Below are 27,529 nucleotides of genomic sequence, written 5' to 3'. Positions count from 1 at the left end.
CGTTCTAAAAATAACCCGCGATAGGTGAACTCGGCAAAGTAGCCAGCTTTATTTTTTACAATTATTATAGATGTTTTAAGGCTAAAACCCCTCACTACACACTTTATACACTTTTCTCAGACAGGCATCGACATTTTCACACTTTTCTCTCTTGTTTAAACACTCAAGTTCAAACCTTCGTAGAAAAATAAGTCCAGTATAGAATGAAACCAAAGGCACCCGCAGGTCCCTTTGACGGTGCAAAACGTTTCGTCGACATTGTTGTGTTTGTTGGAGAAAACTTACAAAGATACAGTACAGCTCTTAAGAGTCAATCTGCTAGCGATCGAAGATTTATGTAGACTTGACAAGCTGAACGCATTCCGTACTGTACGGAGACACGGCACGGGGGAGATTGATTGACAATGTTCTACAGCCAATCAGGACGCAGAACACAACGCGCTGTAAAAAAGAAAAAAAAAACATGCAAAATTGCACAAAAAAAATCCACGAAACAGCGAGGCCACGAAAGATGAACCACGTTATAGCGAGGGACCACTGTATACAACATGTCATCAGAATGTAATTGTTATTTTCTATTTACCAAATTTCAGTTATGTGTAAATTTTCAGTTTATTTCCAGTGGTTATCATAGAGTGTTATGATAAATGTCATGAGATAATTACAACTGAAGACAGTAATTATAAAAATATATTCCTATATTAATTATGGTATGTAAGGCTTTAGTGTGCGATCCAGTGTATCTGACATGAATATTACATCCAGCTTAGATGTCTGCTTAAAAGTAATAGATCATAACAGAAGTTATAATCTTTGTGTCCCACATGGTTCAGTAAAGCTCCTTCATGGTTATCAACAGAGAAAAATGGTTTCGTTTGGATGTGAAAGCGAAGCAGGAAGAAGATTCCAAATCATCTAGTTTACTGTATATGTGAGCTAACTATCAATAAACTGTCATTTGTTAAGATTAGACTATTCAAAACTCTGTTCTCTACACTATATCCTTAAATAGCTTTACTTTTACATACATCCTGTACACATTTTCCCAAAAAATAACCTACACTAAGAAGTAAGAGAATAAGCAAAGCTGTAGGTGAGATCAAAACTTGAGCAGGAGGAGGCCAGTGCAGAAGCAACAAAACACATCAAAAACCAAGTATGGAAGTTGAAAATAGGCAAAAGTATTTGTGTGTTCAAAGAGAATACACCTGAGAATACTATTAAAAAAACCTCATGTGGGAGAAAAAGGTAGTTTCTGCAACACAGAAATATTCTAGATGTTGAAACATGTTTGTTACACAGAAATTACATCATGAAGCAATGATGTCACCTGTAACCCCAAATGTGCCGGATGAATGAGAAGCGTGGCAACGAAATGAAATGAATCAATCCACTAATTGCAATACTAATGCCCCTGAATCCTCCCCTTAAACCAACAATTTGTTTCTCTGATAACAACAGTGAGGACCATCGATTCAGAGAAGCCAGTGAAAAATTGGCTGCACTTCAGTTGAACTACTTAATGTATGAAAGATTCAGGATTTTTAAACAAAGACTACATATGTGGTCCTCTGAGATCTTCTAAGGTCAGTCGGGCCCAGAAAAGGCCCCGTGGCCAAAAGTACCGCACAGTTTGGATGTGTATAGCTGTATGGATGGCAAATAAATCTGCAGTTAAAATGTTAAAAATTGACAGACTTGCAACAACAATGCTGAAACCTCATCTTTGACCTGGCTATGCACTGGGAATCCCTTTTTCATGAACTGGCCTTCTGTTCCTTTGAAAGCAGAGGGAAGGAGCTGTGGCAGAGAGCCAGACTGCCAGGCTTGCCCTTCTCCTCCCCCCCGCCCCAGCGTCCTGCCCAGCACTGTCACCAAGCTCATGGTGTCCTCGCTGTGTCCTGACTTAAGGTAACGGCTCCAATTTCACAGTTTAATTATGGCTAATCTGAGGAAACCGAGCCAACGCTAATGAGACAGCACGTGCTGGTGGCCAGCACTCGCTGGGAGAAAAGTGTCTGGACAAGGTGCTGCGGATTTACAGCCCGACTCTGTGGTGTGATCCCAGCCAGAAAAGGGTGAGGTTTGGGAAAGGAAGTGTAAATCTGTTGTAGAAAAAAATTAAAACAACAGAGAGTGCACTATTTGGATTTTAATGCTCATAAACCCACATTTTAGCATAAAAATCGAGTTCCCTTAGTGTTAATATTAACTTGTCCCTTCAATTTAGTGTCCTAATGATTGGTATAAAACTATGAGCACCCTTCACTTTGATATAACTTGTTTTTGGCAGGTGCAGCAATTTGAGGAGAGGCCAAGATTGAAAGCACATTTGTTATATAAGAATACATTATTGCAATTTCATCCAATGAACTGCCTTGTCTCTCAAGTGAAATCTCCTTTCCTATGGCAAACATTTTTGTTCAATCATTCATTACCCTCACACTCAAAGAAGAAAAAAAACATCACACTCTCAGACACGTCTACATCAAGTTTTGGATGACTCATGTTGACAGACAGCAGTGGTGCACAGGAATTAGACTGCTGATTTCGTAGCCTAAACCTGCGGTCCCCAACCTTTTTTGCACCACAGACCGGTTTAATGTCAGACAATATTTTCAGGGACCAGCCTTTAAAGTGTCGCAGATAAATACAACAAAATAAAATGATACGACCAAGACAAAAACTGTGGTATTTTGAAAATATAATAATAAATGCAAATTCACTGTGTAATTGTGCTACTTTATTAGAGAGAGTAACATCCTCCTATCTGCCCCTTAATGCTCTCTGATCGCTATGGTAACATGTAAATATTTCTTTCAAAATAAGACACACAACACGGGAAAAAGACCCAGGGAAACCGAGTTAACGATAAAAACCCTGAAAACCACAAATTTCACACCCGAGTCTGAACTCTAGCGGCCCGGTACCAAACGACTCACGGATCAGTACCGGTCCGTGGGCCGGGGGTTGGGGACCGCTGGCCTAAATTATAACAGATAAATTATGAACTATTAAGGATTTATCAATGTGGTAAATTCACCAGCACCAATGATGGCTCTCAGAAAGGCACAAAAACAGTTTGTTCCCATAGTTACTAAACAGAGAACAAAAATACAGAGTGAGATTAAATTAAAATAAAAATGATTATTTTTATGCGTGTGTGTGTTGTCCAGCTATTACTCATCATAAAACTTATACTGTGGAAACTGAATCTGTTTACATTGTCACACTGTAGTGACGTAGCTTCCTTGCAGGGACAAAAAGCAAGTAAATGGACTGATTCTACTTCTACTCTCCCTGAGTACTCAAAATGCTCTATATAACATACTAACTACCATTCATACTCTGATGGATGCATCGGCAAGGAACTTAATATCTTGCCCAAGGATATTTGGCATGCAGACTAGGGGGAAACAGGTATCGAACCACCAACCTTCCGATCAGTAGATATCCTGCTTCTGCCTCCTGAACTACAGCCACCCTGTACATATATGTTAAACCACTGAATGTTAAATTGAAGACACGTTATGAGTTTAGGGTTAAATTCAGGTTAAAGTTCAACAGGTTGCAGGTTGAAGGGAATCTGTAGCAAATTTAAGTTTTTTCTCTGACCTTCAGTCACCTTATGAATGGATTCTGAGAAGTACATCAACTCATTACTTTTTGCTATATTATTAATAGTCAAGGTAACTGGTCCCTTGACCCTGCACTCACAGTCACATTGTGACGACAGACTTTACTAGTTTTAATATTAATATTATTGATATTAAGTTAGAGCCAAAAATGACAAAACAGGAATTTAAACATGTTATTGGTGCTTCAAATAACAGACATTCATGTTTTATTTTATGTATATTTAACATAACTTATGGCCTTAATGTGGAATATGACCTTGGGCGACTTCTTTGCAGGTTTTTTGCAGCCTGTGTATGTTTCATATATAAAAGACTTCAGAGTTTAATGGCAAAGCTTTACAAAAATAAATAACCTTTTCTGTTATTTTCTTTAAAACTACTTTTTTACCGTCTCCACTAAGAAACACTGTCTCTAGTAAGTGCTGAAAGCAATGCAATGACCTTGACTGCTTTCAGTAAGTTGCTGAGTGGATGACACATTTCACTATATTTGCATAGATTTACCAATGTATTAGGAAATAGGAAAAGATTGCTTCTGTTTTTTATGAATCAAAGTTTCAGGAAATCAACACATTTTCCATCTCTTGCAGCCCGTGCACACAAGTCCCTCCCTCCATCTTCTCCATATGTGCATCCACTTGCATCTTTGCCTTGACTTTGTATGCAGCGACTGAACCTCTCCAATTAATTGTGCATTAAGTCCAAACTATACTTTAAAACATAGATACACTGCACTGCAAGGAATTTCTCTATCAGCGTACTAGCAGCTAGATTTACCAGTTGTGACTTTACATTCTGCCTATAGTGAACTAGAAGAACAGTCTCCTTCTGTACAAACTGTACAGTAGAGCAAACACTATAATACTCAGTTGTTTGTTTGGTGCTATCACATCATTTATTCATTCATTGTTGATGTATAGACCAGCTGGGATCTTTCTGTGTGGAGTTTGTAGTTTTTTCCTATGCATGTGTGGGTTCTCACTGGGTACTCTGCCACCCACTCGCAGTCCAAAAAAATACATGTTAGGTGTGATTCTAAATTGGCTGTAAGTGTGAATGTGAATAGTTGTCTGTCTCTATGTTGGCCTTATGAGGGACTGGCGACGTGACCAGGGTAAATCCTGCCCAGTGACAGCTGGGAAAGGCTCCAGCGCTGGAGCCTGAACTGTATAAGCAGTTAACTAGCTGAAAAGATGGTTGGCTGCAGAATTATACTAAGCAAAAACAGTGCTTCTTAACACCACATGGCATCACGGAATACTGTAAACACTGCAATTGCAGTAAACAAGCTACATATACAAATGTTAAATGTTATTTATTAGAATTTTATTGTGCTATTATCTGAAATAAAAAGCAAACATCTTCAACCTGAGAATTTTCAGTTGAACAACAATCAGCAACCCATCACAGACACCTTGAAGACAGGTATCTATTACACAGAGTATTGTTCTCATTTCATGGTGGGTGCATGTTAGACTTTAGGCTATTTAAGTTTCATCAAAACACAGACAATCTAATTCTTTCCTCAGAAATATCCGTGCATCTACAAAGGGACAGCAAACTCAGTCAGGGCCCGCGATTTCAAAGGGGGAAGTCCCTCAGATGTCCTTTGTAAGATAACAGATAAAATTCCATCAACATTCATATCTTTTCCCCCCTAAACCTGGAAGAAATTATCAATTTGCTGAAATCTGCAATCATGAAATATCATTATTTTTTATTTCGTTTTGCTTTGAGGTAGAGGCGATTGCAGTGTTCGGGGGCTGGCTAAAAAGCAGTGGTATTGGTCTGAAAAACAATGCAATCTTTTGAAAGTATTCATCACCTGATAAAAGCTGCCAAGGTCAGACCTATGGGAGATTGCGCGATCGAAAACATTATTTGTGCACTAGGTTGTTTGCCTGGAGAGCACTTTTAAAGGAGCAAAACTGCTTGGGAACAGCAGCCGAGGTAGTTGAAGTGCAACTAGTGCAGGTACATCAAACTTTCTTTTTAAAAACTCCACCATTATGAGCTTGCATGATGGCTGAGTGGGTCAAAAATACTATGTAAACAAAATCTTTGATGCTTTTCTGCTTCTGCGCTTTGAACTCTCTAATAAAGAAAAGTAATATTACACAGATGATAAAGAATACCTTTCTTTTCTTTTTTTTTCAGCTGAAATTTTCACCCACTTTAGCTCAGGTTATGACTCACACTGGGCTCTCTGAAAACGAAAGCATAAAGACATGGACTTTAAAACTGCGGTTTTAATGCTTTGCATGCTTTGATGTCTTCACTTGTAGGCTGACTAGGAGCAACTGTTTACAACCACCACAAACTGAACTATGTAGTTGGGCCAAAGAACACAGGTGTGTCCAAAATATAGACTGTATATAGACTGTATAATGGGCAGAGCGGCTATGAAAATCAGCTTTAGTGTTATCACTGTCATCAACATTTTTTTAAGCAGGAGTGAACATATTTCGATGAGAAGAACGGTCTGTACCAAGGTGTTGTAAGATAATAAATGTTTTTCCTTTAAACTTGGTTGCTTCTGCTTTTAGATAAACTCACCTTTGGAGAAACCATAAGGTGGCATCTGAGGAACTGCCACAGGCTTCAAGTTTGGACTGTACTGACTACACAGATGTTAGCAGAGTGTTCACTTTATGTGAATGAAGGATGCTGGCTTAAATTTATGACACATCTTATAGTACTCTTTAAAACATTGTAAGATGTGTAAGATGTAAGATTTAAGACACAGAAGACAGTCAGGGGTAAAGTGCCATTAAAATGAAACATTTCCAACCCACAGAAACGTATTTGACAATGTTTTCTAAAACTGAAGTTAAGTGATAACGGTCACAGCACTTAATTGGATGCAATTACCTCTCAAATAATTTTTGCATGTTATAACATAATTGTATGCATCACATGCATGTATAATAATTATAATATGACTGACCTTATTCCATGTTAGTCATTTTGGAGGAGCATGTAATTTCATCTGTTAGTTAATGCACATTACTGAAAAGTTTAAATGCCACAGCTTACCTGACTGTTGTTGCTGACCAATTTTCATCCCTTTATTACACAGTGTACCTTCACATCTGCACAGTGCATCTTTGATGGGTGCTTACAGCAGTATAAAGATTGTCTCAGTCTAGTTTCTTGAAAAGGACATTGATGTCAAATGACCAAAAACTAAGGAATGATTCTAGTGCTCTGTTAAATTTCCACCCAGTCCTAACAAGTTGTACCTAATAAAGTGGTCTGTGACTGTACTGTATATTGGATTCAAAGTATATACTGAAGTTAACTGTGTGGCTGCTAAGTTTGCTAACTGTGAGAATTAGAAAGTACATCTTTTCCTACTTTTCAACTATCACTGTCCCACTCAATCTTTAGTTAACTTGCTCTTTTTTCTGTAGGACCTTTGGAGTCATTTCATGCATTTCTTCCATGCACAAAAACATAAGGAAGACAAATATCACCGATGCCAATACACAGTTTGCATGCATTGTTGTTGGCCGTGTAGCTTTGTCCTTCTATTATGGCTTAACCTGTTTTACTTTATAATACTTTTAATAGTGGCTGAAATTAGACGCAGCAGGATGCATTATACTCAGTCATCATCAGCATAGAAATTCATTTCCTACTGTTTGTGATCAGCACAGACAAACAAGAGCCAACAGTGATATGATAAACTGAGAATTAATTTGTGCTAATTGCTCACCACACTGCTCATGCTGTGACTGAGAACAGCTACATTAGCCAACTGGAATACGACAAACAACAGTAATATGAATTAAGTAGCCCATTATATGCAGACAGAACAACCAACTGGTGAGAAGTCAGGTTTGCTGCTGCGACTGTGAATGTGAGCCAACAAAAACATGAGGGGAAATTGATTAGAAATCTGCACAGTTATCCTATCAATCAATGTGGCATTGCTGATCACTAATCAAAACTAAAATACACACACAAGCATATCAGAAGCACTTTTCATACAGGAAAGCAGGATGAGGAGCATGTTCGTTTCAGTAGCAGTTTAAATGTGCCATGCATCAAAGAGTTCACATTCAACTTTCAAATTACAAACACCATCCATCCATCCATCTTCCTCCGCTTTATCCGGGGCCGGGTCGCGAGGGCAGCAGCCTAAGCAGAGAAGCCCAGACCTCCCTCTCCCCAGCCACCTCCTCTAGCTTATTCGGGGGAACACCAAGGCGTTCCCAGGCCAGCCAAAAGATATAATCTCTCCAGTGCGTCCTGGGTCTTCCCCGGGGCCTCCTCCAGGTGGAACATGCCCAGAACACCTCACCTAGGAAGCACCCAGGAGGTGTATGCCCGAACCACCTCAGCTGGCTCCTTTCGATGTGGAGGAGCAGCGGCTCTACCCTGAGCCCCTCCCGGATGGCTGAAGGGAGAGGCCAGCCACCTTTCGGAGGAAGGGTGGCTGGGTAGGGACGTAGAACGACCGGTAAATTGAGAGCTTCGCTTTTACGCTCAGCTCTCTCTTCAACAAGACGGACCGTTGCAGGGTGCGCATCACTGCGGCCACAGCACCAATCCGTCTGTCGATCTCCGGCTCCCTTCTCCCATCACTCACGAACAAGACCCAGAGATACTTAAACTCCTCCACTTGGGGCAGGAAATTACAAATACATTTAAGCTTATTTTTGAACTTACAAATTATATTATGAACTTAAATACAGTTTCTCCAGTAGTAAGCTTTGGTTTTAAAAAAAAGTTAACCTTGAATTGGGAAGACGTAACTTATTACTTCTATGTATTGATGACATTAGAAAAAGCTATGGAGAGTTTATGAATCAACTGATCGATAAAAAAAAAAAGACCTAAATCCTTTTGATACTATTCAAAGGAACAGTGAGAACAGTGGCTTGAGTTTGGATAATGCTGTCGATTCTTGTCATTGATATTTTTCATTTTCCACCTTAATACATGTTTTTTTAATTTTATTGTAGATTTGAATGGACTGCACTATGACAATTATATTACAATGCTAAGAAAACAGAAATTACCAATTTTACAGCCACACTTCAATTTCAACTGCTCCTCAAAATGTTTCCATAGATACAGTACGACTAGTTTTATGTTTCTGTGAAACACTAAACTGCTTGTATACCTGCTGCTGACAACAAAAGCTTCACCATCATTCACTGACGAATGGCAAAGCAGACAAGGCAAACAGTATGATATCGTCAGTGACCTTTGCATCCAGGTGGATCCCAGCAGGCTTTGCTTAAGTTTAAATCACTTCCAGTACTGCAGGCATGTGACCCATGATGACATATAGATTTCTTTTCTACTGCTGCTTTCAATTTGATTGGAGCATCAGCTTAACTGTTAAAACATAAATGTAATAAAAAAATAAAAAAAACAGTCACATCTCACTTGGCTGCATTTTGTTTGATTTCAGCCCATGCCACGTGTGCCAGCTGCTAAATACCTAAAATCTACGTGTAAAATTGTATTAAATATTAACTCATCCAGCACGTCTGTCTAAATAAGGGATTTGTGAAAACTTTTGGAGGAGTAGCAAGGTCCATGAAGTTTGATTGAAGGATGACAGTAAGGAAAAATAAAATGTGTGTATTTATAAGGTGCCACAAAGACTTGAATAGAATGTCAATGATATATTATTTTCCATGAAAAAATTGGATTTTCAGTTTAGCAGCCGGCACAGTTTGAATGAACCATTGTAAAAGATGAAGGAATGTCTCCCACTGTCTGACGTTCACCTTCACCTGTTCCACCTCAACAAAGACGGTGCCTCTCAATGAGAATATGCACCTTTGTGAGTGTTCAGTAAACTTGCCTGACAAGCATGTACGCACATATGAGTAGCATCTATAGGCACAGATGGTCAGCCTCGAAGGACAAAGCCTTACAACTGAAATACATTATATATGTACACAATAGTTCATCCCTTTAGTTGAACTTTTGCACAGGCTTGATAACGTAAGGAGCTAAAATAAGTTCATTTTTCCCTTCAATCACTAATCAAGGAATTGATGTCAAATTGTGTCTCATGGGTAGGAAGAATGAGCTGATATTTTAATGTAATTTTGTAATCGCTTAATTTGTGTTTACTAAATTGAAAAAGACTGCAACACAAAAAAGTTAGAACATAGAGATTAAACAGTGATTGGCTCTTTCCAAGCATTTAGCTGCCAGTTTTAAGTATGACATAGCTGACTGATGGCATCCTGGTTAATTATATTATAAACTGGAGAGGTGAGAAATACAATTAACTTAACAAAAATTATTCCAGTGACAATCAACTAAGCTGAATGAGCAAATAAAATTGTTCAGGTTAGTTTAGCCTCACACAGATATTTGGCTTCCACAACTGACTATGATGCAGAAACATAATTATTTTAATTAATTTAAAAACATTTTAAATTTTCTGTTTTTGTTTTTTGACATCACATTTCTGGTAACGGTGTGGCAGCTTGTGATGCTACAATGACACTTTGTTCACATTATTTCCTGTGGACTAGTGGATTACTGGATGATGCTGCAGATGCTATGTCACAAACACATCCACAAACCAAAGAGGATACTCTCCTGTCCTTAATGCCAAATAATCAAAGACTTAAAAATATATAATCATGTTATTTACTGATTTTAGAATGTATGATTTTAATATCCTTTTGTTTTGGTAATTAATGTGGAACAAAATGTTTAAGAAATGGCTATCAAAAGCTTAACAAGCACTGATTGATGCTCCTTAAATTGCATGATTGTGTATTAAACAGTCGAGTGTCTGAAATACAGAATCATGAATACAGAAAGGGAGCAAGTCTTCACATTTTAGTGTCTGGAAACACCTAATGACACTGAGCTCTCTTTGCAAACAGAGATTGTATATTCTTCTGCAGGTTTGCATTGTGATTTGCATGCAATTATGTACATATAGATTCACTCTGCATTCCCAGAGCCAGCACTGTGCACACCGCCTGCACACACACCCACTCCACAGCTGTATAAACAGATCAGTCCACCATCACACATTAGCTCTGTCAGCTGTAGGACTGCAGCATACATCAGACAGGCCTCTGATGCATTCTGCTAACCCCATGGAGGGAGGAAGATATTCAAGGGAGCTTGTAATGGTTGTTGTGGTGGGTGGGGGTAATTACGGTTGAGCCTCCGGGTCCTGACAGACCTCTCTGTGCCCACCTGGGGAGCACTGTGCCTGCTGTCTGTGAGCCTGCCTGTCAGTGTCCGGTACACTCTGCAGACGAGCAACCACCCTCCCAGCTAACAGAAACCTTTAGCAGCAGATGCTACGCAGTGTGTGGTGCCGCTGTTGCTACCGGCAGAACAAGGGATTTGGGGAAGGCAGATGTTCAGAGGACGAAGAGCACCACGTCAACACATAAACAACCAACAAGATTACAGAGACACTTCTGTAGCATTGCATATGTGCATTTTCTATCTTCTTCTGCAGTTCTTTCTTTGCTAGTAAACACATGCATGTTATTATTCTGTTAGCAGTAATTGTTTATTTTGTTGTTGTTTTTTACTTCAATCCAAATCCAATTCCCTCCTTTAATTTCCCCACCAGTAGCTCCGGGGTTGGATAAGTGAAGGTATATGATGTTTGCCCATGTCTCCATGAGCTTACAAGAGCTTCAGCAAACAGCTGCAGCTAGACTTAACAACTCTCTGCTGCTAAACTATTTCATTTGAAGTCAAGACTCAGTGTCTAAAAGAACAACCATAGTTCTCGTCTTTTTTATGCATTCCAAGGTTTGCATGTTGTAAACTGCCTTACATCCAACAACGTTATGTTGTCTGCGTTGTTTGTCATTAGAACCGCACTAAAAAGAGGCTGGTGGAGAGGTGGAGCATGGATAAAATAAGTTTGATCTTCCACCACTGCAGAATCACCAGTGCACCTTTAACATTTGAATCCATATCATTAGTTTTGAGAAAATCATATTCTTCTAAATCAAGTTGGGTTAGAGAGCCCCTAATGTCATCCAGTTCCACGTCATGTGAATTTCTGCCATGCTGGATCTAATTAAAAGTGCTATGACTGCGAAGCAGGGTGAGAGATTGAAAGCTGATTGACCAAAACCAAACCTGATGTCAGGACCACATTTGTAGAATGCAAAGTATAGGACAGGCTCATAGGTTACCATACATTTTCAATAATAATGTGTTTATCTCTGAAAAACGTTTTTATGGGATCTCATTGGCCTGAACTCTCTGACTGTCCATCGTTATGATATTTAGATGGTGAATTTAGAGTGACATCACTCAGATAAGGCATCTTTGGATCTGCACTTAAATTAAAAAATACAGTTAGTCTCAACTGAATTTGGCTTTGCAGCATGAAGTACACTGGGTGTGTATATGGGGATGAAAAGTTTCAGGCTGGGAGACTGAACACAAGTTGAACAGTTAAACTTTCTTTGCTTTAATCCTTTCCAACCAGAGACGGGGTTTTGCCTTGTTTGGTCAGCATCTGTGTGAACTCTGTGACTTCAAGTTAAACGTGGAGCATCTCATTTTCAATTCCTTTGTGTGTAAAACATAGTTGATATTACACATGGGAGAAGATGCTTTGGAGTTCAATATTAGAGATACTTGTGTTAATATAAAGTGGTTAGTAAGTAAATGACTACATATTTCATGCCAACACTGAAAGTATTTCTGTTGAATTGAGGCTTTGCAGATTACATTTGTTAAAAATTACTTTCTTACTACTACAACTAGAACAATCTGTTAGCAACCAAAGTAATCTGTTTGAAGTAATTGAAGTAATCTGTTATATTGACTATACTGTATATTCCAAATACTGTATTACTTTTATGTTATCACTCCTTTAAAATTAGCTTCTGCATGTTTGCTGTTATGTCCAGGGGATGTAAAGCATGCAGGACTAAGAGCCACATGTTGGTGTTTTGTAGCATGAGCTCCATTCTCCTTGTTCGGCCCTCTCTAGATTCACGATACTGTAATTGTGTCTACTTGGTTTGGCTACGTAAAAAGAAAATAATGGGTACGCAATCTATGTACAGAAGGAGTGGAGCTCAACATGGAAGATGCTGTGAGTGGGTCGAATGCTGATTGGTTGAAAATAGGATCAGAACAGGGAGGGAGTGACAGCGAAGTTCCCCGTGTAGAGGGAGAACATCTTTGGTTTCTTTGGTTGATTGAAAGAGTAACAACACTAAAGGAAGAGTAGGCTGCGCACTGGTTGTTTGTGACAACTGGTGACATTGAACGGCTACAGCATGTAGACATTCTGCAAAGCTGTGCAAAGGCCCTGCGAAGGACTGACGCACAATCATGTTGGCTCATTTTTAGAGCTGTGCTTAGCACGCAGGCTCATCTTTCAAGTATATTGTAGAATTTCTTAGCAGCTGTCAGGCATCAGCTTACTTATCAGCCACTATCAGCTTGTGAGAATTGCACAAACAATGTGTTATGTTACTCATTCCAACAAAAAAGTACTCTAGCACAATACTTTTTGATGCACCATACACAACATTGCATTTAAGCTAATGAACTGTTTATATGATTGTTGTTAAAGTTTGATTGTTGTATATAGTTGCATTAAAAATAAGCACAGAGACATTCTGATCTTCCTCTGCATTTGCAGACACTGAATTGTTTATGTTAACGAGTGACTCGACAACAACACCAGTTACCAACAATCATGCCTAGATACTGCTGGCTAATCGGGCAGGAGACGTAGTTAATGAGAAGGGCCATTTCACAGTATCAGATCATTTGCTCAATGATGTGTATAGACAACAGTGATGCAGTGTGTCCAGTCCAAATTACAGCCCACTATTAAGGACATTAGACTGAGCCCACAGGTGCATAATACCATGCTTGATGCTAGTGTCATTACCCGCCTTGTTTGCTTGAGCGCAGCCTCTTGGGCATGCATTTTTGCCCAAGAGAAAGATCCAGACCGTCGAGGTGCATTGAAATTCTGGGCTTTTATTTTCATATACCACTTTTTGTGGATGACCTCAGCTGTACCTAACAGCCCATTTAGCACCTGGGGAAAATAGGAGGGGGGGCGTGAACATTGTATGCCAGCTGTCTGTTGTGCCATGCTGTTTGCCAGAAAGCCCAGCGGGTGTCCGCCAGCGACCTGTAAGCAGACTGCCGGTCTGCTGAAGTGTAGCTCGCAGTCTGAACGGAATCCAGACGAGGTGTGAGACGGGGCTGGCTAAACATGGAAATGCTAAGCTGCAGCGACACGCTCGGGCAGTGAAGAAAACACAGAATGCTTAAAAGGAGAATGCTCAACTTTTTCTGCATCAAAATTATACATGATATTGATGTCAAATAAAACCAGTAGGGCCACAGCTGTAGAGAGTTTACAAAGGAATCTACTAAGATTTGGAAGAAAATAAAAAAAAAACCCCAAAAAACATAATGTAGAAACTCATATCATATCATATGCACACTAATGAAGCAACAGGTTATCAAAGTAATGCTTTTTTTTTTTTTAATTAGATTTCACTTTCCTACAAGTGCTATGAGGTTATATCTTCTGTGACTATTGGTCTAGACTAGTTTAATAATAGATGGAGTTATATAGTTATATAGCATTGATCACTGTATTTTGGCAGCTTATTTCTATTTCAGTTGTGTCTAATTTGAATGATACAATTAGCCATTACCAAAATTAGCAAAAAGAAAAGGCTGAGGCTGTCCAAAGAGGGAAAAAGCAGCTTTTTTGACCTTTTCAGTTACACCTGCCACATTTCACATGCAGCAGGAAACACATGATTTTAACATCGTGGAGTCAGTCTGATAAACTTTAGCTTGTAAATGCCGTGCGTGTCAGACAGTGTTTTCTGACTATATGCGTAATTCCAGTAACAGCTAGCTTCAACTGTGTGCATATCAGACAAATTAATGTGCAACTTCAAGCCGTCTAAATAGCTGTTTCCGTCGTGTTGTAAATGTCCATTCAAGCTCACTACAGCAGTGCCACAATACTTAATAAGAGACTGGAAAGATGTGATATTCAAGAAGAGAAGTTTTTGTGTAGCTGCAATCACAGTGGGACCTTGTACAATATCTTTTTCTGGTGCAGAATCTTGGCAATTACAGCCACAGCTTAAACCAGAAAACACTCAGAAAGCTCACACCGTTAACAAGGTGACAAAAATTCTCTAAATTAAATTAATTAAAGAATAAGCATAAATATGTGTTCTATATTATTTAATGCGAGCAGGAGTAGTTTACGACAAAATATTCCAGAAATATATTCTTTTATAAAAAAGAAAGAATAAATCTTGAAAAATCTTTAAAATATTACTTTTCTGTAGTCGAAGCAACAAATCTGCCCTTTTCTTTAGTAAGCAAACTGTCTCCTGTAACCAGGTAGGCCACACAATCTGACAGACACCTGGGTTACATCTCAGCATGCATCTGGCCCTCAGGGCTCGTGTGGCGAGCTGTCATTACCATATCAAAGACGCGCCGCGTCACGGCCGCAGAGAAAAAGAAGAGCCAGCACTTCAACAGCCTCTTGATTCAATTTTTCACATGGAGCTATTTGAATATCTATGGCAGGCGATGCAGATGGATGCATGAGTGCATGCCCAAAACACACACACACAGATAGAAATATAAGAACTCCGGTGTATTTTCATACACATGCAGGTCCATCCTGGGTGCATATATGTACACAGCTCACATGCATGGCAGTGGTTTGATTTTTAATCATTTATTTTCTACCTTGTGATAAAAATTGCAGGTGCAATGGGATGCATCGGCCAACAGACAACCTTGATCCAATATGTGAGTCTCTTTGCTTCATGAATATTCTCATTCAAATCCAGCTCTCTATTCAGGCACCTGGGCAGGCTGCAGACAACAATACTGTGTCATTACGAGTGATGCTATCACTCGGCTCACCGAGACCGCAGACAGGAATGTATTCTCAGTGAAATCATTATGAAAGCTGCTTGTTGTGACTCACTGGTATAGAGCAAGACAACAAACAACACTTCAGGATCAGAAATTCTTTTCATCACCATCTCAGGGATGAGAACGAATCCCAAAATCCAGATATTCTGTTGTGAACGTGGATTATAAGGAAATTACATTCCACCTCTATGTAATTATAATAATGCATAGTGCAAACTGGACTAAGCCTTTTTACAAATGTTACATCAAAAGGTTGACTAACACTTGTATTTAATGAAGAGCTTTGAGCCTAGATGTCAAATTTTGTTTTATTCTGCCACTGTAATAAAATATTTCAAACCTGATTTGTCTAACTGATATATATGTGAAAACGAGAGCTTGCTCTTCTTTGCTTGCCTTGTTTAAATAAAGGTAATACACAAATGTCTGTAAAAAGGAAGGTGGCATCCATTCAACACTATTAGGCAATTAATTTTTATCTAACTCTTTCCTGCCTCATACTAGTACACTTCATGTAAGGTTATCAAATAGGCAGTTCAGTTGACAAAAAGTCGTTATGTGTTTTCGAAAAACAGCTGGAATAAGCATTTGTTCCCAGTCTGTCACCTCTATTGTTGAAATTTGATTAAGCTCAGTCAACTAAACAACTACTTTCGTGAGGCTGTTAAAGGGTGTGTAGGGGTCAAGTGACAAAGAGAGAAATCCACAGACTGCTTCTTTCTAGCATTGCTAAGTATGCTATTTTTAAAAAAGCAATTAGCCATACCGCAGAAGCTCAGAAGCGCTGGCGCTACCTTGGCAACCAGTGTCTGTCACATGACCCTTGTCTTGCACATTCAAGTGCTCACTCAAGAGTCTCCCAGAGCAATGCTGTTCAAAAACTCTGACTTAGGTAATGATTACATTCCTTAATAAGGATCCAGACAGGGTTTCCAGAAACATAATGCAATGTGACAATTATATGTCGTGTTAACCGCAAGTGTTTAAGTTTATGTATCACTGTGGAAGGGAAAACAGAAATGAGCTAACATGTTTTCACTTTTAATCATCAATGCAGCTCAAAATTTAAATACTGGGATCATAAAATGCCTGATTCTTGCAAAAAACAACTAAAAACTGCAAAAGATCTAATTCCTCAAAGTTGTATTAAATCAGCCGTTTTGTGGCAAATGGCCTTTTGGCATTCTGGTAAAAGGGAGTGTTTGCTCCCGCCCTGTATTTTAAATAGCAATTACATTGAATTGTGATGGAAAAAGTGATCCACTCCCATTGTTTCTTATTTTTTAATTTTTTTGTGTCATTAGATTTCCCTCCTCTATTTGTGAAAAAGCTCTTTCAAACAGATTGGAAGTGCCTTTATTTGCAGTGAAAAAGTGAGCTGGATGGGGTAGCGTGCGAATATTGCCACTACAGGACAATGGTTGCTGCCGCAGCAACCTTATCTTCCACCTTCTTCCCTCCCAACAAACATGCATTCACTTAATTGGACACAAGTCTCAGTGTGGAGAAATCTGTGCCATGTTCTCCGTGGCCTTGGTGATTGAATGATTTCCAATCCTGAAGCTACGTAAATTAACGGCAGTCAGAGTGAGAGATAATGAAGGGTACTGCAGGGGCAAAGTATAATTTAATGTCATTGGAAGATGCACTCTCTATTAGGTTAGAGTCTATTATTTTGCTTCCTCATGCGTGCACACCTACCACTCCAGCGACAATAATCAGCATAAAGAAGAATTATCACCTTTCTGATAGTGCCAAAAATAACAAAACCTGAGATTTTGTTAAAGCTGAGAACCTCTAAGATTTACACACGGATAAGATAAAATAATCTTAATGCCATTCATTTATGGTGTGGGACAAGATTTAATTCTGAAATGGCCAAAGGGGGCACTTTAAGAAACCACACTGGCCCAGTGTCATATTATAACCTGCAGGGTTTGCATTGTGGGCATTTTTTGTGCCTAAATTAAACCGAGCTGCAAATAAAAGGGTAACAGATTAGCGAATGAAAACAAAGCAAAAGGCAAAGCTCTCAAACAGGACGCAAACCACGGCCTAGCTCACAAACTTGTGACAGTCCAACATTATCCCTCCGATCTTCACTGCTCTTCAAAAGAAGACCATTATGTCTCGAGGCTCAACGTTGCTGTGGCCAGTGAATCACCGCAACAATGCCAAGGGGCACTTGTGCGTATTCCGGAGGCGCCAGCATCTATGAGAGAACGGCAGTATTTGACTCCCTGGGATGAGAACACGGCGGTTATTTAATGAATCTCTCAAAATTAAAAGCGTCCTTGTAGCCCCAACACCCTCGTCCCTTCTGATTTAGGATGAGCATTACTCGGGACTACAACCATTAAGATGACTTATGTTATGTCTCTTGACAAGAATCCACCATTTGCAGTCGTGAGTGTTATCTCACCTTTATACACAGAAGTCATGTATTTTCTTAACACCGCTACAAAAAGTCTGAAAGAGCAAGTCAGGGTTCAAAGCAGGTGTAAAATGTCCAACTTTAAAACAGGACATCCACAAATAAGACATTTATGCATCTCCGAATACCATTGCCACAAGATTTCTGCAACCCTAACAAACAGATACCAAAGTTTATCCGGACCTTGAATACAGAAGAGTGACAGATTTTTAAAAATCCTCAAAATGTTTTCTTTTTACTTTCAAGAACTTACTCACATTCCTCCAACAGTGTTTCGCAGGATAAGTTTTAAATGAGAATTTTATGACGCTTCAGATGTCGTTCAGTTCATCCAAACAGCTTCAAGGCTTTAGAGCTCTTAATGGCAAACATAAAGCTGCTCGCCACAATGATGCGGACAAAGAAAGAGCAGGACTTAGGTCACAGTCCACAAATCAAAGGTATTGAGCTTGCAAATTAGTGCTTTGATGGAATGATTTGTAATTTAAGTGAGCAAACGGCGAGATGGACGAAGGTCAAACAGAGATGAAGACAATCTCCTGCATTTTTTACTGTTAAAAAAAATGCAAGAGATTGTGCCCTCGAGTAAGGGTCAAATAAGTTGCTAAAAATCAGAACACATTGAGCTCACAGGATAGTTTTTGTTTTCTATGATGTTTTCTTTCTAAATTGTACTAAAGCAGATGTTTCAAGAAGTCCTCAATTAGAATCTCATATGGGCTTTTAATTCCTCTGTTTAAGCAATCCCAAAATGAGCTGTAGGACTCTGTCCACTTTAAAAGACAGATGAGACAGGCACACATGGCAGTCAATTAACTGGAGTCTCGTTTAAGGCTTTTTTTTCCTATTTACTCGAGTATACTTTTTGCTGTGTTTTTACTTGCTGTTCAAAACTGTTTCCTATGGGTTAAAATTTCAAGCTTGCAAGTCGGTTTTCTTGGTTATCAATGTGCTGTCTTCCACATCATCTAAAGGATACCAATGCATTTTTTATGTACTTGTCCCCACAGCCACTAGTAGTTTTAAATGGTAACTACAGCGCATAATAACAGCTTTCATTCGGGGATATGTCAAACAAATACATAAGACGCTTACTGAAGCTTCAATGGTGTCATGAATTAGAAAGACAACACATTTCAGAACTACTGTTGCAGTTCCTCTGAAACGTAGTAGCTCAGTGTAGTCGCAAATCATGAACGAGCCACAACGAACAGCAGGAGATGTGCTGATTCACTGTGAGACGATTGAACTAGATATAAATGCTGCAGAACAGCAATGTGATGATTTTAAAGCACAGATATTTGGAGCACTGTTTTAGCTCAAGCAAAACCGTGTTTAAGTTGGATTAAACAAGGTGTCCAAGAAAATCTCAAAGTAAAGGGATTTTTTGTGTGTAACAACAGAAGTTTGGATTTTAGATATTGTGGAGCTGATTCATTCAAATACCAGTTGTATACTCAGTTTTCTTCCAGTTATGGGATGTCCTTCCAACATCTTCCATCTTCTAAATCCAGGCACAGCCTAAAACACACTTTTTTTTTTATCTTGTAACTTAATGAGAGCATTTTAAAATCCTTATATTTCCGTTAAAGTTGACATACCGTTCCCGTGTAGTTCTCACTCATTTGCCACCTTAATACGCTAGAAATTCAGGTGCGTAAAGTTATACAACCCCACAATAATTTATGATCTATTTTAATGCTGGACTGTTTTGTCTTTATTGGTTTTATTGCATGCAATTTCTCCCATTACCTCTTCTGCTGCAACAATAAATTTTCATGTTATCTCCATTCCAAATATACACAGGCATCAATGTGAAAATGAGAATTCATCTCTCAAACCTGCAGGCCTGTTCAAGTCAAGTTTTCATGTCTGTGAGAAAACAAATAATCTCCTCTGCACTGTTGAGAGACTAACTTTTCTATTTTTTATTTTTAACCTGTCATCTGTGATGTAGTATGCTAATATTCTTATTTTACAGAGTATGATAAAACTATAATAAACACTGTATGGGTTGATGATGGATGCTGTGTTGCAGGTTGCGACTCGCCAGTTTTTGCTTTGCCTCTGTGTGGCAGGCTGAGCTAAAGGGGTTTTCTTTGCTTCTCTCCCTCTCTTTCTCTTACAACTGAGGTTCGATTGGCCATAATTGGCTGCTGTTTGCAGCTAGGTATCGATCACCTTGAAAGACTCTCCATGCCATCCCTCCCTTCTTCCAACCTCCCAACTCTTTCTGTCTTTCTCTCCCTCAGTCACTTACTATGCCCCCTTTTCCAACCATTTCTCCCTCAGACCTGCCACTTTGATAAGCATGGTGAATGGCGCGCCATCATCGGTACAGCCTAAGCCTTGAATCAATAGGGGAGTGCAGATGCTCAGCAGTGTATTTACTACAGAGATGGTGGAGAATAGCAATGCTAGGAGATGAAAGCCATGTAGGCGAGAGATGGAGACAGGTGGAAGAGATGAAGCAGCCATCACGCGCCAAGACCCCTCTTAGACCTTACTGTTGGTGCTGCATAGCTTTTTTGTTTGTTTGTTTGTTTGTGTGGGTTGTTTTTAATTGATTTACTCAAGTGGAGTTATAAAGAATGCAGTGCATCATTAGTGACAGTCAGTGAGGAAAGAGATGGAAAGTAAAGGAAGATTAATGAAATTCTGTTTTTCATGAAGTCGTTTCTGCGATGACTCAGCTGCTCTGAGAAGTGTCTACAGTTACTATCAAACACAAATATGAGGAATGTGAGTTACCAATTAGAATAAATGAGTTTCATATTTTCATACATTTTATGCATTTTTTTGCACTAATGCACAAGGTTTTGTGGTGAAAAGTGTTTGCATGCTACAGCCTGGAAAGACATTTTGAGAAATTTGAAGTTCAAACTTAGCAGCAGTAGGTAATGAGTGCACCTTCATACATTTCATTTGGGTTTGAGACTCCTGTCACATTTTGCTTCACTAATCACGTGGACGTTTGATTAGCCTCAAATCAAAAACTAAAAGTAAAGTGTGTACTCACATCGGCAATCCCAGCCTCCAGGATGCTGACCTTGGCTTCCTTCTCTAAAGACACCTTCTTCTGGACTATGGTAAGGAAAGAACAGAGAGAAAACCCCCACAATGATTAATGAACTGAAAAATGTCCAACAGTATGTTTTTACAGAAAATAATAATGAATACTTTTCTAGCCCCCGGCAAAAACATCGTATATGAAAAAGTTTATAATGCTAAATCAGCAAAGCAATGTTCATTTTTTAAACATTTTTGTGACAATGGCAACGGAACAAAACTGCAATAACTTTCAAACGTAACAACAATGTCTATTGCATATTGTTCCTCCAAACAGGTAGTGTAGATTAACTTTAACATGTGATTAATCCTCAGTGTCCACAATAATGCATAATAGGCATCCATGTGTGTACAGTCATGACTATTAATCAATGCTACAAATTCTGCCAAACAAGCTATTAAACTCTGTGCTCAACTGGCTCACAAAAAATCAATGCTTCCTCCTTCCTCCTCCTTAACACATGACGTATAAGCAAAACCAGAACATGATTTATAGAAATGCCTTGAAAATGCAGCTTGGTTAATTTACACATGATTGATAAAGATCCTTTGTAGAAACTATGGAAGCATCGTTGCATTATGAAGCACAAAGACATCAGAGAGATATAGAGAGTTTGTAAGAACAGTGTTCGCAAACAATCCTTCTGGTGTAGAGAAGAACAAAAGTCAGGTAGCCCTCCATCTACCACACTCCCCCTCTCTGAAACTTTACTAGCTCTATCCTCTTCAAAACCAAGTCTTTTTTGGACTTTTGGACTTCATATAATACCTACACTACTTTACCTGATCTAGTCTGACAAGGCCTGTAATTGGCTTAATGCTACTGTCACGAGCTACATTTTCTAAAGTCTAAAAAGAGAGGCCAGAGGAGGCACGGGAGTCTAGTGCCCACTCAGACCACTTGAACTGCAATATGCCAAAAAGGTTCAATTGGATTTTATGTCCAGTAACAACAAAGGGTCCTCGGTGGAGACACTGAAACCCTACTGACCCCCTAATGTTTGCCAAGTAAAAAGCATTTAAAAAGAATAGAATAAAGTAGGCATAGAGTAAAGTTATGTATCAGTGGGTGGTTGTGGCTTGTGATGCCAAATATAAGTAAAAAAGTGCTATATGCATACCAGTGAAACACGGCTAGCTGAACAGCTGGAACTGTTCTCCAGTGTTTTTTGTATTCAGATTGATGTCGTCAAGCACTGCCTCTTCAGTCTTTTAAGTGTTTTAATTATCAGACACAAAAAGGGAATATTTATTCAGCCATACCCATGACTGCTCTTTAAGGTTCACTGATTGCACACCATGAAATCTGACAACAGGACTGGTGTAAGAAGGGCCTCTTATGAGATCACAAAAACAATCCATGTCATCATTCACATTCTCAAATATAACAAGCTTATGCAGTAGCAAGCAGCCACCATAGGTGTTGTAAATTACAACGCGCACTTGGCGAGTGGTCGTGGCTGTTTAGTGGAATATATCCTATTATAAAGATTTGGTTAAAGTCCAATAGGAAGATCGTATCGCTCACATTCGCCTGTAACGGTAATTTTCTGCAGTTTCTTCTCATTGCAATATTTCTGAATTTACTTTATTGCAACTATCCCATAAATTAAAGCAAGAGCATGGTCTACAACGAAATGTGGATTTTACCAGACAGGTCGTCATGGCGTTGGTGGTGAAATCACTGAGGTTATCGTGCAGGCTCTTCGCAGACACATTCATTTACCAAATTAACCCCGCCCCCACCCCCCCAAAAACAAAAAAACCCCAAAAAAAACAAAAAAAGAAAACCTTCCACAGGGCTCAAGAATAAATTCTACCATTGCAGGTCCAAATGAGCTATTACTGTAGCATATCTTCACTTTATGAAATATGAATTTTTAACCCGACCTGCCACCAGGCAAATATTAAAACAAATTTCCACACAAATAGAATTAAACCCTGCGCACAGCTCTCTTTTTTCATGAGCTTAAAGGGAAACAAATGGAGGTCTACAATTAAAATTCAGCAGAGCACATATTAAAGCCAGAACAGAAACGATATGAAAAAAAAGAAAGGATACGTAATTGCATTCACTTCGCTTTGCATCTGAATACACCGGTGAGGTGAAAGAAAGCGAGTCTTCTTTGTTGACACACCAGGCAGATGAAGGATATGCAAATAGAGCCCCAGCTCTGCCACAGTCCAAATTCACCAGTGGCTTTAATAATTAGTCTTTCAATTCGTCATTCACTGGTCAATTTATGCCAGATGTTATGCAACCATAGATGCTGACCTTAAACACCACAGTCCAAACGAGCAGCTCTTTTGAATGTATAAAGCCAAAATCAATCACAGGTGGACACTTCCTTCTGTTTAATGTGAATGCCTTGGTTTCCATGTGGTATATGGAGGGGACTCGTTTAGCTCTGTCACGCTGTAATAAAAAGACGCTGAAGGGTTAATGTTGTGGCTGACTGGTACTTGTCCAGGCCCCAGACAAAGACGTATGAACACCTTGTCTGCGATAGCCAAGTGGGCCAACATGTCTTAATAGTGCTGTCAGCAGGGAGCAGCAGCAGCTGAGAGAAATAGAAGCTGAAGTGGCTGAATTGGTTTGTCAGTGGCACCTGCTCTTATGCTCACTGAGGAGCATCTGAACAGACTTCTAGTTCAGCGTTAAAAACCGATGTCTCCATCAGACGTCGGTTGCAACTTGTTAGGATTCTTCAAACTCATCAACACCAACTCAGGTGTTTTCCATCACTTGTCAAAAAGGTAAGACGCCTGTTGTGACATCCCACAACGGGCAGAATTCTTGAATGGCTCAGCCTTCAGAGAGCAGTGTAGCAGTTGCACGAGATAATCTGTTAGTTTGCTCTTGGAAGCCACATGAATCGCATGAATTATTGATCTTCCCCTCGCAGGAAACATGACTTTTCAGTCTTTAAAGCTGTAGCCACATGGCACTTTTCCAAGGCTGAATTTTAAGTGAACCTCTTGAACAGTCTAAAATACTTTAAAAGGACTGTTTGCATGTTTACTGAGAAAGAAGGTGTATTTCTCATTGCTGCAGAAAGTACCACCGTAAAACAGTTTGGCATTGGTGTTGCTTGTGCAAATGATTTTCAGAGAAAAGTAAATGTCTATTTGTGTTACTTTGCATGGAACAGGAGGGAAAACATGTAAAAAAAAAATGCATTATTCACTACATTTCACAGATAAAATCGGTTTTATTTGATTCCATTAAATGCCTTCAATCGTTCTGTTGATTTCATTTCTTTCTGAGGCTGCTGCTACTTTCTATGAACGCAAGTTGTAGTGCTGCCAATGCACTGATTTGAACAAAATCTTTTAAAGGATTAATTAAGTTCAAATGAAACACAAGCAGAGACGGTAAACAGCAGGCAACTTTGGGACCAGACTCAGTGAAATAACTAAAGATGTTGTTGTCTAAAGTGCCTTTGGTAATTGGTGAGGCACAACCTATTTGAGTTGCATCTGCAGGAAAGCGTCGGTGATGGGTTCTCTCACACACTCACACACACACACACACACACACACACACACACACACACACACACACACACACACACACACAAAGGCAGACACATCTAAGACACACACACACAAACACTCATATTTAATTCCTCATACAGAATCAGAGTAAAAGGCCTGATATACACAAACAAACATGAAAGCACCCAACGTGATTTTGTTGGGACAGAATCAGAAATCTCTGCACCAACATGGCCACCCGTCTGGTTCCCTAGAGTGACTTGCCTTGCGGCCAGCAAGCGTGACAACATGACAGGCGGCGAGCTTCTTCTAATTAGTCGACAAGTCTTTGGACCTCCCAACACCGCGGCACCGCGGCCTCTCCGAAATGTAGCCAACAGCTATCCGGACCATCCACTCCTCTTCTCTCCTGCAGACTACAAATGACTCCAAGTCGAATGAGAGCACTGCTCGTGAACAAGCGACCTGAGGTGCCTCATTTGTACCCCAGCGAGCGTTCTCTCCAAAACCCAAATTGGATCCATTTTTAAGAAGCTGCAATGGGCAAGGTGTCGTGATCAGAGCGACTGGCAACTTTTCTTTCAGCCAGACAGGCAGCACAGTGTGAAAATAAGATGTAATGCGACAAAATGGGACTGAAGCAGCGATGGACTGCAGACTGAGAGCAAGCTGAAGGGAAATGATCTATACTCAAATTATTCACTTTTTTCCATTTCGAGAATATTCCATCTTCCATTGTACCTCTCAGATACATTTGGACTGCAGGGAAAAATTGGGCCTGAAGGAAGTAACATGGACCAAATCTCATTTCTACAACTGAGGCCCCTTTATTTTCCCTCCAAAACACACAGAGGCGCTTCATTTGTCACCGGTGCCACCCCCGTCCTGAATTTTGCTTTATGTTAACTCAATGTATCTGAGGCGCCTAAAGGGAAACACAGCGAGTGCTGGGGATTCAGAAATGCTTCATTTTTCACTGTTGACAAAAGAGAAAGGCCCAGGCTGGCTCCACAAGTCCTGGACCAACAGAATAGATGCTTTTGCAGCACTGAGGGTTCCTTATTCCAACCACTAACCACCACCCCAAAGAAGCAAACCTCTATACCTCTCACTCACCCTCCTGGGTACATTTCAGAAGCTGTATAATGAGAAGAAAACAACAGCCATCCTTCAAAGGCACAGAAACCAGTGAAACGCCATCACTGCAGTGACACACTACATTGGTGTAATCACATTAGTTCATCACGAGAGCAACAATCCCTGAGCAAATTAAAATATATTGCAGGCTGTTTGCTTTTTTTCCCTGTGTCCCTACAAGATCTGGTCCAAGGAGCACAACCATCAATTAATGTTGTGCAGGTAATAAAAAAGCCAGCCGGGATTAAGAATGCTGTGGTTAATGAGGATAGGACAGGACATAGCGCAGACAGATAGATATTTTACTGTAACAAATTGTTTATTTTGCATGTGTAAACTCCTTGGAGTTCTTCCTTATAATGTTTCTCTATTTTAAACTGCATTTTAACTTTTAACTTACAATAATGAAAAGTTTGTCAAAAAAATGTTTTGATCAAAAATGTCAAACTTGGTTTATGGGAAAGTAATTTTCACGAGATGGGGATTCTTCAAGTATAAAAGAAAGAAAGACTTTCTAAGAGCACAAAAAAGAATAAGATCTTTTAAGAGAACATAAGATTTTAGCTATTATCCCCTGGGTTTGAGATCTGGCAATTGTGAGGGCTGCAGCATTTTTAGAGGCTACTTGTCAAACTATTAAGAGCCACTCTTGTGGCACATGAATCGGGGTGCTGTCATCTCAGAAGAGACCACTCTTATAAAGATAGAAATTCTTCATCACAGGATGATAAAGGTGATTGCCCATAAGATCTTTGAAATGATTTCCTTCTAAAACGAAGGAAGGCTGACTGCACAGCAAAATCCCTTCCACGGCATCAGACAGCCTCTCATCCTGGGGAGGGTCAAGGGTTCATGTTTTTGTTACCAGACCATATTTGGCATGTCTTTGTCAAATGTAATAAATTGATGATTGTTGGGTTTTTCTCTGTATGTATTATTGTAGTAGAGTCTACCTTACAATATAAAGCTCGACTATTGTTGTGATTTGGCGCTGTATAAATAAAATGAATTGAAATTAAAACATAATTTCATAATAAAAGCAACAAATTATTAATACATAATTTCATGCACAACCCGTTCGTCCAACAAATAACTTGACCCACTGTGTATATTTTTTCCTTGCAGTTTAGTGTTTTAAAGCAAATTTCTTCAGTTATGAAATGGTTACTGTTTCCTGTCTCCCTTCAGAATCTAATTTCATTTATTACGTGATAAACGCAGAGCAATTCAAATATTTTGGATCTGAACGCTTCATCTCATAATCGACCCTACAAGTCACCAGTAATTGTGTCAAAACTGATTTGCCTGTCGTTTTTTCAAAAGCATCTTAATTAGATATTGTTTCCCTCTCACTTGCATTAATTTGATTTCTGATATCAACTTTTCAGCCTTCAATCTGTTCCTTGTTGATCATCAACCCCAACTCCCCTAATTCTTGGTGTTATTGCCTGCAGTAATCTGGGATGCAGCATGGACCGGTGTGCTGTGTGAATGTGTGTTTGTGGGAACGTGAGTGTCAGATGAGGAGGGAGGGCTGCGTGAAAACAATGCCATTTGTAATTAAATTCAAAAGCAGGGGGCCGAAATGGCATCTCGGGCCACCTGGGGGATGAGAGACCATCGAGGGAGGATAGAAAGAATGATGTGTAGACTGAGAGAAATGTGATAGACAGAAAAAAGAGAGATAAAGAGCGGGTGAGGGAGGGGAAGGCCGAGAAGAAATAAGAGCTTACTGAAGAAGGCTCTGTCTTTATTCGCCCCGTCCTTCAAACTAAGAAAGAAGAAAGCAGGAATCATGCCAATAAATGAAGTCATATAAATAAAGTCATCT

The 27,529-nt window shown here is 39.5% G+C and overlaps 1 protein-coding gene across 2 annotated transcripts in view; it reads right to left on the bottom strand.

Moving 5' to 3' along the window:
- The window catches only part of LOC146647597 (receptor-type tyrosine-protein phosphatase N2-like), a 231,715-nt gene that overhangs the window by 87,531 nt on the left and 116,655 nt on the right, over nt 1-27,529 (bottom strand). For both annotated transcript variants that reach the window (XM_085390215.1, XM_085390216.1), the window contains one exon: nt 21,014-21,078. In XM_085390215.1, the coding sequence (XP_085246341.1) occupies nt 21,014-21,078 (65 nt within the window). The remainder of the gene's footprint in view (nt 1-21,013; nt 21,079-27,529) is intronic.

The sequence above is a fragment of the Rhamphochromis longiceps genome, linkage group LG18, assembly GCF_057381845.1.
Source record: "Rhamphochromis longiceps isolate RC_006_pf linkage group LG18, R_longiceps_female_GT1.1, whole genome shotgun sequence".
NCBI classification, from domain to species: Eukaryota; Metazoa; Chordata; class Actinopteri; order Cichliformes; family Cichlidae; genus Rhamphochromis; species Rhamphochromis longiceps.
The sequence above is the reverse complement of the archived record's forward strand: the minus strand, read 5'-3'. Positions and strand labels throughout refer to the sequence as shown.